Source organism: Hemitrygon akajei, chromosome 10 (genome assembly GCF_048418815.1).
Source record: "Hemitrygon akajei chromosome 10, sHemAka1.3, whole genome shotgun sequence".
Lineage (NCBI taxonomy): Eukaryota > Metazoa > Chordata > Chondrichthyes > Myliobatiformes > Dasyatidae > Hemitrygon > Hemitrygon akajei.
Window position 1 is genome coordinate 76,640,551 of NC_133133.1, and position 13,574 is coordinate 76,654,124.

The 13,574-nt window shown below is 45.7% G+C and overlaps 1 protein-coding gene across 3 annotated transcripts in view; it reads left to right on the top strand.

Annotated features, from left to right (window-relative positions):
* The window catches only part of btk (Bruton agammaglobulinemia tyrosine kinase), a 214,534-nt gene that overhangs the window by 173,226 nt on the left and 27,734 nt on the right, over positions 1-13,574 (top strand). For all 3 annotated transcript variants that reach the window (XM_073058517.1, XM_073058518.1, XM_073058519.1), the window contains 2 exons: positions 10,903-11,030; positions 11,960-12,034. In XM_073058517.1, the coding sequence (XP_072914618.1) occupies positions 10,903-11,030; positions 11,960-12,034 (203 nt within the window). The remainder of the gene's footprint in view (positions 1-10,902; positions 11,031-11,959; positions 12,035-13,574) is intronic.

The window sequence follows — 13,574 nt, forward strand, 5'->3', positions numbered from 1 at the left end:
CTGTTTTTACTTTCACTGTTTGACTGTGTGGCAACTTTTCAGAGAGCAGAAACAGCAGCAATGCCAGCCCAGTCACAGGGGGACAGATTCACTACAGGAGACAGAGACCAAGGTGCACACTGCGCTATTCTGTGGGGGTGTTGACTTGTGTTGTCGGTCAGTCAACTCAGACAAGGGGTGAGGAAACAGCTGGTGCTGGAGAGCTTTGAAGATCACCATGAGACATTGCATGCCTCTTGGGCAGGCACGTTCACCACACGTCTTGTCACATTTTACCTCAATTTGTACCAGCAAATGTTATTTTCTGAATCTGAATTGCTTTTGATGGAACCAGTGATGTCCTCTTCCAGAGAGTCTGCTCCGCTCTCTCACCGCGGGCGAGTCGGGGACTTTGTGTCCTCTGATTCTGGTCCTCTGACCAGGGGTGTCACAGTCAACCCTATCGGTGTTATCAGAGTCCTGACACAGCTCCTCTCAGAATATGCTCTTCCTCTTAATAGCAGCAGGAACTTGTCACATGTCCTTTAGAAACCCCTTTAGTTCTCTATTGTCCCTCCTTTCACTCACAGTTTACAGTGAGAAGATTCTTTTTGTTGTTTAATTCCTTCTCATGAGCAGGTCATAGAGCCACAGAGCTCTACAGCACAGAAACAGGACCTTTGGCCCATCTATTTCATGCCTAGTCCCATTGACTGCACTTAAACCATAGCCCTCCATACCCCTCTCATCAGTGTACCTATCCAAACTACTCTGAAATGTTGAAACTGAACTTGCAACCTCTACTTCCGCTGGCAGCTCAATCCAAACGTCCACCACCCTTTGAGTGAAGAAGCAACACTCCCGTCATGTTCCCTTTAAACATTTCACATTCACCCTTAACTCATGCTCTCTAGTTCTAATCATACCCAACTCTAGTGGTGCTACACTAAATCATTAGTGTAAGTTATCTCCTAACTTTGAGACTTTGAATGAGTTTCAATGATTAATTAAGGTAAAGAAGCCCTTAGGATATTTAATATGATAGATTTCAAACTACAATTTCAGGGGGAGAAGCGAAGTATTACAGTTGAGTAAAGGAGGCATGAGAAAGGAGCTGGAAGGGGACCCAACCAAAGATGACAGTAGCGTAGCGATGGCAGGAGTATCTGGGAGCAATCTGGAAGATGCTGGGCAAACTCATCCCAAAGAAGACATAGTCCAAAGGGGGATGAGGCAATGGTGGCTGACCTGGACAGCGCAAAACCAAAAAAGATACAAAATGCAATATTGCAAAAACTAGTGGAAAGTTAGAGAACTGGGAAGTTTTAAAGGCAACAGAAGACAATAGAAAAAGGGGAGAAAGGGCAAAATATGTGGGTAAGACAGCTAGTAAAAGGGAATAGCAAACATTATTTTCTGATACCTAAAGAGTAAAACAGAGACAGGAATGGACATTGGACTGCTGGAAAATTACACTGTAGAAGTAGAAATGAGGAACAGAGAAATCACAGATGAACTGAGTAAGTATTTTGCATCAGATTTCACTGTAGAAATCGCGAGCAATATATCAGTAATTCGAGAGAGCCAGGAGGCAGAAGTGAGTGCACTCTGTTATTCAGGAGAGGTGCTTGGGAAGCTAAGAGGTCTGAAGGTGGTTAACTCATCAGGACCAGATGGACTACACTCCTGGGTTCTGACAGAATATAGTGTAGGCATGAGTAGAGATTGTTCAAGAATCACTAGAGTCCGGCAATGTTCCAGAGGACTGGAAAATCACAAATATCGCTCCACTCATTAGGAAGGAAGGGAGGCATAAGACAGGAAGTCATAGGGCAGTTAGCCTGACTTCAGTGGTTGGGAAGACTTTAGAGCCCATTATTAAAGATGAAATTTCTGGGTAATTGGAAATTACCAGGTTTCATTATTACCATTATTAGGTTCATAGTCAGAGTGGCTTACTGAAGGGGAGATCGTGCCTGGCAAATCTGCTGGAATTCAGTGGATATTGTTTACGTGGATTGGTCGAAGGCTATTGACAATGTGCCATACATGAAGCTGCTAAATAAGATAACAGCCTATGCATTACAGGAAAGATCCCAGTATGGGTAAAAGATTGGCCGACTGGCAGGAGGCAAAGAGTGGGAAAAAAGGGGGCCTATTCTGGCTTTCTGCTGGTGACTAGTGGTGTTCTGCAGGGGGTGGTGTTGGGACCGTTTCTTTTTACATCATGTCAATGGTTTGGATGATGGAACTGATGGCTTTGTGGCCAAGTTTGTGGACATACAGAGATACAAGTAATGTTGAAAAAGCAGGGAGTCTGCGGAAGAACTTAGATAAGGGAATGGGTAAAAAAATGGCAGATGGACTTCGGTGTAGTAAAGCGTATGGTCATGCAGTTTGGTAGAAGGAGCAAAGGTGTAGGTTATTTTCTAAATGGGGAGTGAATTCAGAAATCAGAGCTGCAAGGGGACTTGCGAGTCCTAGTGGAAGATTCCTGAAGGTTAACTTGCCACTTGAGTCAGTAGTAAGGAAGGCAAATGCAGTGCTAGCATTCATTTGGAAAGGACTACAATATAACTGCAGGGAGGTAAGGCTAAATGTCAGACCACATTTGGATTACTTGGAACAGTTTTGCGCCCCTTATCTGAAGAAGGACGTGCTGGCGTTGGAAAGGGTCCAGTGGCGGTTTAGAGGCTGATTTGGGGAATGAGAGTGTTAATGTGTGAGGAATGCTTGATTGCTCTGGGCGTACTGACTGGAGTTCATAAGAACGAGGGGGGAGTCATTGAAACCTATTGAATGTTGATAGAGTGTATATAGAAAGCCCAGACAGAGTGTATGTGGAGAGGACATTTCCCACAGTGGGAGAGTCTAGGACCAGAGGGCATAGCCCCAGAATAGAATTCATCCCTTTAGGACAGAATGAGGAGGAATTTCTTTAGCAAATGGTGGTGAATCCGTAGAATGCAATGCCATAGATGGCAATGCAGGCCAAGTCACTTAAAACAGAGGTTGATAAGTTCTTCACTGGTAAGAGTGTCAAAGGCTATGGGGAGAAGGCAAGAATTTGGGGATGAGTGGGAATTATAAATCAGTCACAATTGAATGGAAGAACAGACTCAATGGGCTGAATGGCCTACTTCTACTCTTATGTCTTATGAGTTTATGGTCTTATAATCCCAAAAACATTGATATCAATTGGAATCAAGGGTAGCAGACCCATCGTAGGCAACGTAGAAGATAGTAACTGATGAGGGAATCATCTCAGCTCCATTACGATGCCACAGGAACTATTTTGGGCAGATAAAGGCCCATCCATCTTCAACAGCTTCACCAACTCGTGCAGAGGTGGGCAAGTTCCGCTTGTCATGTGCAAACAATGTTCTTGCATGGATGGATTTCTGCACATGAGCATTTCCAACCATAGAATCTGTTCCTAGCACTGACATTGAAAAGCACCCCCTCCCCCAACCAACAATGTCCAGGCCCAGGGAGGGTAGCAAGATTGTCAATGTAATTTGTGTGGTTACAGTGGTAGTACATTATTCCCCAGGCTCATAGATGAGGTAAAGATTCAGCGTCACTATCTACAACATCAATAAGCCTGGATATAATACAATTGTCTCCACTTGCTCACTGTCAGTGCTGCTCCCTCATTTTCATAAAGGGTCAATGCTTACATGGTCTTTTTCCCAGGGTTGGGAAACCAAGACATAGAAAGCATAGATTTTTAGATGAGAGGGAAAAGATTTAATAGGAACCTGAGGGGCAACTTTTTAAACTCAGAGTGTGCTGCGAATATGGAATGAGCTGTCAGAGGCAGGTACATTAAAAAGCGTTTTGACAGGTACCTGGATAAGAGAGGTTTGGAGGGATATGACCAACTGTGGGCACAGGAGACCAGCTTAGATGGTCATCTTGGTCTGTCTGCACTAGTTGGGCTAAAGCCTCTGTTTCTGTGCTCAATGACTCTATGACACTCTGATTTTCTAGCAAAAAGCTTCCACTTTGCAGCCCATCCAGCACCCCGGACGGTTTTTATTCCATTGACTACAGTGGATGTATTGTCCATCACTCACAAAATACAACCATCAAAGACCACTCCGGCATATCTGCTCTCACCAGAGGAACAAGGGGAACAGGCACAATAGAGACAGCAGCTCTTCCAACCCAGGACCAGGGGCAACAGGTACAATAGAGACAGCAGCTCTTCCAACCCAGGACCAGGGGCAACAGGTACAATAGAGACAGCAGCTCTTCCAACCCAGGACCAGGGGCAACAGGTACAATAGAGACAGCAGCTCTTCCAACCCAGGACCAGGGGCAACAGGTACAATAGAGACAGCAGCTCTTCCAACCCAGGACCAGGGGCAACAGGTACAATAGAGACAGCAGCTCTTCCAACCCAGGACCAGGGGCAACAGATACAATAGAGACAGCAGTTCTTGCAACCCAGGACCAGGGGCAACAGGTACAATAGATACAGCAGTTCTTGCAACCCAGGACCAGGGGCAACAGGTACAATAGAGACAACAGTTCTTGCAACCCAGGACCAGGGACAACAGGTACAATAGAGACAGCAGCTCTTCCAACCCAGGACCAGGGGCAACAGGCAAAATAGAGACAGCAGCTCTTCCAACACAGGCATATATGCTCCTGATGAATATAAACACATTTACTCATTCCTCAGGGGCCCAAGTAACAAATCTCTACACACACCATCAGAGAACTGCCACTTCTTGAAGGCCAACTGTTTCACCCTTGGCGGCTACAGTTGGGTTCTTGGTATGAATAAAAGGAAACCGTAGCCTCTATACCTCTGCCCCCAGTTCACTTGGATACCAGCCTCCGTCTCCACCCCCTACCCAGTTCGATTTTACCACCAGATGTAAATAAGATGTAGCTAGTGCAAAGACTATTTGCATCAAATGAAAGAGCCTGTGTTCTGACAATGGAGACATATTTTCCTTTGCAAGGGTCTTTGCATACTGTATTCAATGTGGTTACAGCAGGAGGTTCAGTGCTGGAGAGGATTTGCCTAGGGTGAAAAGCATAACAAATCAGCCACTATTCTACAAATCTTCCTCATCCAAATTACACCCAGTGTGTATTCTACAGAACTGGAAAGAACAGTTCATTGTGGGGTGGCCACTGTCATTGTACCCGTTCTTCCATCCTGCTCAGTAGCACAATTAACATCAGCGCTGCAAGTTCAGTTCAAAATCAAAGTCAAGCCGATTGATATATGCAGGAAATGAGGTTGAAAGAGCACGGAAATAATTTACAAGGACATTGCCGGGTCTGAAGGACAAGACTTGTCAGGAAAGATTGAACAGATTAGGACTTTATTTTGTGGAACGTTGAAGATTGAGGGAAGATTTAATAGAGGTATACAAGACTATGAGGGGTATCGATAGGGTAAATGCAAGCAGGCTTTTTCCACTGAGGTTGGGTGGGAATACAACTAGAGGTCATGTGATAAGGGTGAAAGGTGAAAAGTTTAAGGGGAACGTGAGGAGAAACTTCTTCACTCAGAGTGTCGTGGGAGTGCAAGTGGTGTATGCAAGCTCAATTTCAACATTTAAGAGAAGTTTGGATAAGTACTTGGATGGTAGGGGTATGAAGGGCTATGGTCCTGGTGCAGCTCGATGGGAGTAGGCAGTTTAAATGGTTTGGCATGCACTAGATGGGCTGAAAGGCCTGTTTCTGTGCTGTACTTGTCTATGACTCGAAGTACAATGTAAAACTTCCTGCAGCATCACAGGCACCTGTCATCAAAGACACAATATTCACAAGAAAATCATGAATTAACATACCAAATTATACGAAGAGCACAATTATAACAAAAGGAAACACTAAGTCCCTTGTCGTGCAGTGTCCAGAGTGGTCGGACTGTAGTGATTAGGGTTGTGAAAACAGGCACAAGAACTGAATGGCTGAAGGGAACTTAAATCTGGTGGTGAGGGACCTGAGGCTTCTGTACGTTCTCCTCAACCATAGCTGCAAAAAGATGGCGTTGCTCGGACAGGGAGGGTTAGTGATGTTAAATGTTGCCTTCTTGAGGCAGTACCTCAAGAAGTGTGAGTGAGGAGGGGTGTGCCCGTGATGTAAGGGGCTTACTCCTCTATGCTCTGCAGTTTCTTATGTTTCTGCACATCAAATTGCCGTACCATTAATGATGCAACCAGTCAGGATACCCCCAATTTTACAGCAGACCACAAGTGTTCACACCTCTGTGAAATATGTGTTTTTTTAATTATTCAAGGCTAGATATGATCCGTCCGCCTCTGCGGTTGCTGAAATGTGTGAGCATCTCCTGAAACTGCTGTTTTGAACGTGCTGTAACACAGGCAGCCAGTGCCAGCCCGAGTGAGGTTTGAGGTGAAGGGGGGTGGCGGGTGGGGGATGTGAAAGAGACCCGGGCAACAGCTTCTTTCACACAGTGGGTGGTGAGTACATGAAACAAGTAGCAAAGGCTGGTAGAAAGCAGCATTTAAAAGATTATTGGAGAGTAACGCGGATAGGAAAAATTTGAAAGGACATGGAACAAACATAGACAAATGTGTGGTTTGGAATAACCCAGAGAGACAATGGTAGAGGCTGGTATAATTACAATATTATAAAGATATTTGGACAGTAACACGGATAGGAAAGGTTTAGAGGAACGTGGGCCAGCCCAAGGCTGATGGGACTAGCTCAGTTAGTCAGCTTGATTGGCGTGGATGGGTTTGGCGGCAGGACCTGTTTCAGAGCTCTGTCGATTTGTGACTGTGCTCCAACCAGACCAGGCGATGTTCTGACCAAGTCTGGGTGGTGGGCAGGTCACATGAGAAACAGAAGTTGGTAGACTGGGGCTTGTGTTTCAGCTGCAGAGTGCCAACGATGCTGGAACTGGCACTGATCAAGTGCATGCTGCAGATGGAGACCAGTTCTCCTTACTGCATCCTATCAACATACCCCTCCATCACTAGCACCCACGCCCTTCTCCTCACAGAATCCAGATAAGGGGTAATCATTCAGGACCTTCCAGCATCCTCTGGCTCCACGCAAAGACTACACTTTGTAATAAGGAGACCATTCTTTCACTCTCTACCACCTTGCTCCTAAGATAGATAAGAAGGACTTTGGATATAACCAGCTAGAGGAGTTTCACTGGCCTCTGAATTTCCCTCTTTAATACTATGCTCCACTCTCTATATTCCTCAGGATTATTACAATGGCTCTGGTGTCATCTTTACATCAACAGTGGATGGAGGAAAATACAAGAGACTGCAGATGCTGGAATCTGGAGTGAAAAAACTAGATGGTGGAGGAACAGGGGGTCAGGAGTATCTATGAAGGGAAATGGATACAATGGGGGATATATCAGGCTGAGAGTCATCATCTGGACTAAAAGACTGAGGGGCGAGAGCCAACAGGAAAACTTGAGGGAAAGGGGGGGGGGGGGGTAAGAGGTAGCAGGCGATAGAAGGGATAGGCAGTGGGAGGAGAGCATAGCGACAAGAGCTGGCTGGCGATAGGTGGAGGCGACGCAGGGCTAAAGATGATGGAATCTCATGAGGGAGGTGGGGAGGGCAGAGGAAGATGGTCGAAGAGGGGAAGTGGTGAGAGGAGTGTGTGGGTGATGGGCAGATGGAGAGGGTGGATGAGGGGAAAGAAATCGATGCGGGTTAGGGTGAACGTAGAAAGAACTCGGTAGATGAGGAGGTGAGAGACAAAGGGGGAGTGGAATTAGTTCACCAGAAACTGGAGAAGTTACTGTTCACATCTTTGGGTTGTAGACTACTCAGGCAGAATATGAGATCCCGTTCCTTGAGTTTGTGTTCAGCCTCAGCAGAGGCGGCTGGGGACAGATTCCCTTCTCTGAAGGACGTTGGAAAATCAGATGGGTTTTATTCCAGTCAGTGTATTGTGTGGGCGCTGCTGGTGATCGCAGTTGTTAAAAACCAGCTGCTGTCATGGGATTTGAATTTACATCTTGGATTAGCCACCGAGCAACACAAGCAGTGTGCTGTACCTCGTGAGTGCTGATCAGAGAAAGTGCTTAGTGGAGTGACGTGTAGTCAGAGGTGGCGGAAAAGCATGTGAGATTTTGGGTTTCTGACAATTAGACGCGTGACAATCTGTACCCGGTGGTGAGGACAAAGAGTTTGTTTATTTACTGATTGAGATATGACAGGCCCTTCCAGCCCTTCGAGCGGCGCTGCCCAGCAACCCTCGATTTAACCCCAGCGGGACAATTTACAATGGTCCATTAACCCACTAACTGGTACGTCCTTGGACTGTGGGAGGAAACCCATGCATCTCCATGGGGACGATGTGCAGGCTTCTTACAGGTGACACTGTCAGAACTGAACTCCGAAATCCAACAGCCTGAGCTGTAGTGGCATCGCGCTACCATGGCACCCAAGTTGGAGGGTAGTGGAGGAAACTTGTTGTAGAATGGTGAGGCTGAATGGGTTGAAGTGAGGAGATAGAGACAAAGGGGGAGGAACGTTGAGGAGGCAGAGTGATTGAAGAGCGGGGATGCTGCTGAATCACCGTTGGGTTTGTGTGCCGCTGTTCCTCAGCTTGCAGAACACCACGAGCAAAGTCATAAAGCAAAGAAGTTGTTTGTGAGGCTGCTAATTCGGGACATCCTGTGCACAGATGTCACTCTCAGGTTCCGCTCAACTGGGCCAACTGCACCTTGCCCCTTGGCATCTTCCTGCGGCAGAGAGGCAGCAGACCATGACAAAGGGGGAAGTGGAACCATGGGCTGGTGCTGAATTTCACTGTGAAACATCCACTGCCAGCAGCAGATTTACATTGTAAATTAACGACCCACAACTCGCTGGCTTTACATGTGATCCCCCGTGATACTGTGTGACGGACACACCCCATTTTGCACTGATGATGCAACACTCGAAATGCTGGAGGAAGTCAGCAAGTCAGGCAGCATCCATAGAGAGGAATAAGCAGTTAACGTTTCAAGCCAAGGTGCTTTGTCGTTTCCAGAATCTCTGGTGTTTATACTGACAGTGGTCCTTCCTGTGGAACAAGGAGCTTGTGGTTGGACATCAATTTTTCTGTCCTGGAATTCTCCTTGTTCTCTTCTCCACACCAACAAACCCCCGAGGTCTCACCGATTCCAGGCTCTGACCCCCAAGTACCGGGTGAGAGCTGAAATGCTTCTCTTGTGAAATAAACTGCATTTGCCGAACACTCAGAACTAGCTGCAGCACAGTCAGGTTTCCGCAAGCATTAATAACCGTCTGATTTACATAATCAAACCAATGGTGACTGGTTTTAAATAGCATCGAAATTTCCCTTCTGCACCAGCTCTCCTTAAGTACGGAGAAAAAAAATCGTCAAGTGCTTTTGGAAAGTGTCCTTCCCATTCTAACCATCTCCCAAGGGTGCTCAGAGCTGGGGAGCTGCTCCCATAGGCACCCACAAATGGGAACTAGGTCTAGTTATGGGATAAACTTAGACACCGGTATGTAGCAGAACACCTCTCCAGATGCTGTCTCTCTGTATACTAATAACACACAGCTGATCGCTGGTGTATCGGCTTCTGCACTAGAGTTCAAGGCAGGTAGTCCCAGGTTTGATCCTGGCTACCTTATAACTCTCAAGAGCTCTCTCTGATCCTTGCTTCTTAAATCTTAAGTATGCTTCCTTCTTCCTTTTGACTAGATGTTTCAATGTTTCGGCCACCATTGGTTCTTTCCCTGCTTCAATGGGGCAAACCTATCCAGAACCCTATGCAAGTGCTCTCTAAACAATCTCAATTTCTGTTGTTCATCTCCCTGAGTATATCTGTTCCCAATTTACACTCTCAAGTTTCTGCCTAATAGCATCATAATTCACCCTCACCCAATTAAATAGTTTCCCACACAAAATGCTGGAGGAACTCGGTGAGTCAGGCAGCCTCTATGGAAAAGAATAAACAGTCCTTGGGCTGAGACCCTTCATCAGGACTGACCTGTTGAGCTCCTCCAGCATCTTGTGTGTGTTGCCTTGGATTTCCAGCATCTGCAGACCTTCTCCTGTTTGTAAATACTTTTGCATACCATCTGCTCCTATCCATGGCCAAGGCTATGTTAAAGGTCAGGAAGATGTGGTCACTGTCTCTGAAATGCTCAGCCACTGAGAATTCTCTCACCTGGCCAGGTCCATTGCCTAGTACTAGGTCCAGTATGACCCCTCCTCTAGTCAACCTGTCCACATATTGTGACACATCAGAGAAGTGCTGACCCACCAAAACCTTTGGCACTAAAAAGGTGCCAATCAATGTTAGGGGAGCTGAGGTCACCCATGGCAACAACCCTGTTATTTTTGCACCTTTCCAAAATCTACCCCCTGATTTGCTCCTCAGTGTCGTTGTTGCTACTGGTGATGGAGCTGGGGGTGGGGGGGGGTGAAGTCTATAAAATACCCCAATAGAGTGATTGCTTCCTTGCTGTTTCTGTCTTACACCCACATGAACTCAGTACACCATCCCTCCAGGATGTCCTCCCATTCTGCAGCTATGATACTGTTCCTGGTTTTTGTGCAGGTAGTACGCATTACAGCCACCGTTCACAGGCAAAAGTTCAAAGTACGTTTATTATCACCGTATGTATACATTATACAGCCTTGAGATTCATCTCCATACAGACAGCCACGAAACAAAGAAACCCCGAAGGTCGGGTGTTGATCATTATTCTGGATAACTTTGTAAGGTGAACGTGTTGGGGGAATGTGTGGAGAATAAATCAGTTCACGTAGGATGAGGGTAAATGTTCTCATGCTGTACCTGTCTACGCCTGTATGACGTTGGTTTCCTCCAGATAAGGGTGAAGTACCCATCACGTTCCTTTACTTGCTGGCGATTAGGTGAAATTCTGTGTAACTGAGCACTGATACTGGCCTTCTCTCCACGTTCTTCTTTGCCACCAGGGAACAGAGCGGTAAAGTCAAACACTACACAGTGTGTGTGACACCCAACAACCAGTACTACCTTGCAGAGAAACACACGTTCAACACAATTCCCGAGCTGATCAACTATCACCAGCACAACGCAGCAGGTACAGTCAATGATAGACCTCCCCCACTGCCCTGTGCAGCTCAGTACCGATACTGTTTTCCAGAGGGTAATATTCAGAATCAGAATCAGGCTTATTATCACTGAAATTTGTTGTTTTGTGACACCGGGATAGTGCTATACATAAAAATATATTATAAGCTTATTTATGAAAAGTTAGTTTAAAAACAGAGCAAAATAGTGAGGTAATGAACATGAGTTCATGGACCATTCAGAGATCTGATGGCAGAGAGGAAGAGGCTTTCCCTAAAATGTTGAGTGTGCGTCTTCAGGCTTCTGTACCTCTGTCCTGATGGCAGTAAAGAGAAGTGGTCACGACTTGGGTGGGACTCCTTAATGATGAATGCTGCCTTCTTGAGGCATCAATGTTTGGAAGATGTCCATGGTGAAACCAGCTGAGTTTACAACCCCCTGGTATGTGTTCTCCCGACTTTTCCTCCCTGAAGTTCAGAGTCAATTCCTTGTTCTTACTGATGCTGAGTGCAAGGTTGTTGTTGTGACGCACCTCAAACAGCTGATCTGGCTCACTCCTGCTCGGCGTTGGCCGAGTCAGCACCAGCAGCCTTCCCTCCTGAGGCGGAAGGTTGGGGGATTACATATACCAACATGTGAGAGGCAGAGACAGGGGACAGTGAGAGTCTTTTTCACAGGGTTAGAATGTCAAATACGAGAGGCCACAGCTTTACGGTGAGGAGATTTACAAGATGAGTTGCTTATACAGGGAGGGGAAGGCGCCTGAAATGTGCTGACAGGGAAGGTGATTGGCCCAAAAGTTCTCCATGTTGTCTGAGCGAGGCTGGCTGAAGTGCACTGTTGAGTGCTGAATTTGGGCATCTCTGCTCGTCTGCTCACGATGGAAACGTTGCTCCTAGCAACATTTGATGAACGCACTGTTTTGTTGGTCCGCTGCAGGTCTTGTTACGAGGCTACGTCACCCTGTATCCTGGCAGACGAAAAAGGCCCCTTTGACAGCAGGATTTGGTTATGGTAAGTCTTGACTTTTATGCTTCAAATTTTCCCCAGAATTCTATATAATCCACAACACAACCTCATTCAGTCCTCTTATCTTTCTTTGTATTAAACCCACCGGTGTTGTTGTTCAGAAACACTTCATTCCCTTCTCAGCCAATCAGTGATGGGCAATGAATGAGGCGTGGAATGAAGGATTCCGGTGGGAATTGTATTTAGACTCCGCTCGCAGCTGTGAGTCATGGAATAGCAGAACGCTACATGCATAAATTTGAAAGACAAATAACAAGATCAAAGTGAATTAAATTGGGGTGACCTTGACATTAGCAAATTCGTCCTGTTGAACAATTGGAAATTCCTGGAATGTGTCCATAGATTATATCACGGATCAAGATCATTTAGATCACCATGTTCACGCCAACTACCAAAGACACATCTGAACTAATCCCATTTACTGGGACTTGGTCGATGGCCTTCAGGGCCTTAGGAAGTCAAGAGCAGATTCAGATATTGCTGAATTATTGTGAAAGTCATTGCCTCCACCAACCTTTGTGACACTGTGTTCCAGTCGCAATTACACTTTAGGGAAATAATGTTCTTAAGGTCTCCTCTGAACCTCTTATTCCTCACCTTAAGCTTTTTCCCTCTGGCTGTAGACCATTCATAGATGTAATTCTTACTTCCCTAAGTTATTGTGTGTTATGTGTACTGCAGTGCCTCACACGCTGGTCTGGAGAAACATTGTCTTATTTGACGTTATACATGTATATAGTTAAATGGCAGTAAAATGACTTGACATCTCAGTTACGGGTAAAGGTTTCTACTGCGTTTATCCCTTTCATGGTTTTGTGGAAGTCCATCAGATCCCTTCTTGCTTCCTCCACTCAAGGAAAACAAACATTTGATATAATTTCCATTAAAAAAATCCCAGCATCAACCAGGAGTCAGTCTGCATTAGATTTAGTCTTTGGAAGTGGACTAGAACTGTAACAATGTTTTGGTGTATGAATGTTTATCTGAAAGGGGCCATTATTATAGAATATATTGCATGCATTTGCTGGTTGCTGTACTTTAAGAAGGATCTGGCTGGAGAGAGTGCAGAGGAGATTCACCAAGAGAAGAAAGAGTTTGTAAGGGGATCTGCAGTGTAAGTTATTTTACACAAAGCAGTGTTGATATCTGGGTCATGCTGCTGATGGAGGTGGTGGAATCAGATACAATTACTGTGTTTAAGACATTAAGACAGAAGATACCTTCCACTAACCCAGTCCCCAGGAAGCCAGTGTGTCCTTTCTATTCCAATGTCTGCCACATTAAGCAAAGTCAGATTTATTTATTGTGAACATGAGAAAGTCTGCAGATACTGGAAATCCAAAGCAACACCCACAAAACACTTGGAGGAACTCAGCCGGTCAGGCAGCATCATGGAAATGACGTTTCAAGCCGAGACTCTTCTTCAGCGGCAATTATTGTGCTACCTAGTTCTGGTTTTCTTCTGACTTGTAATCAAAATCCACTCCTTGTCCAGCCCCATTTGAAGGATCGATCCTAAATTCAC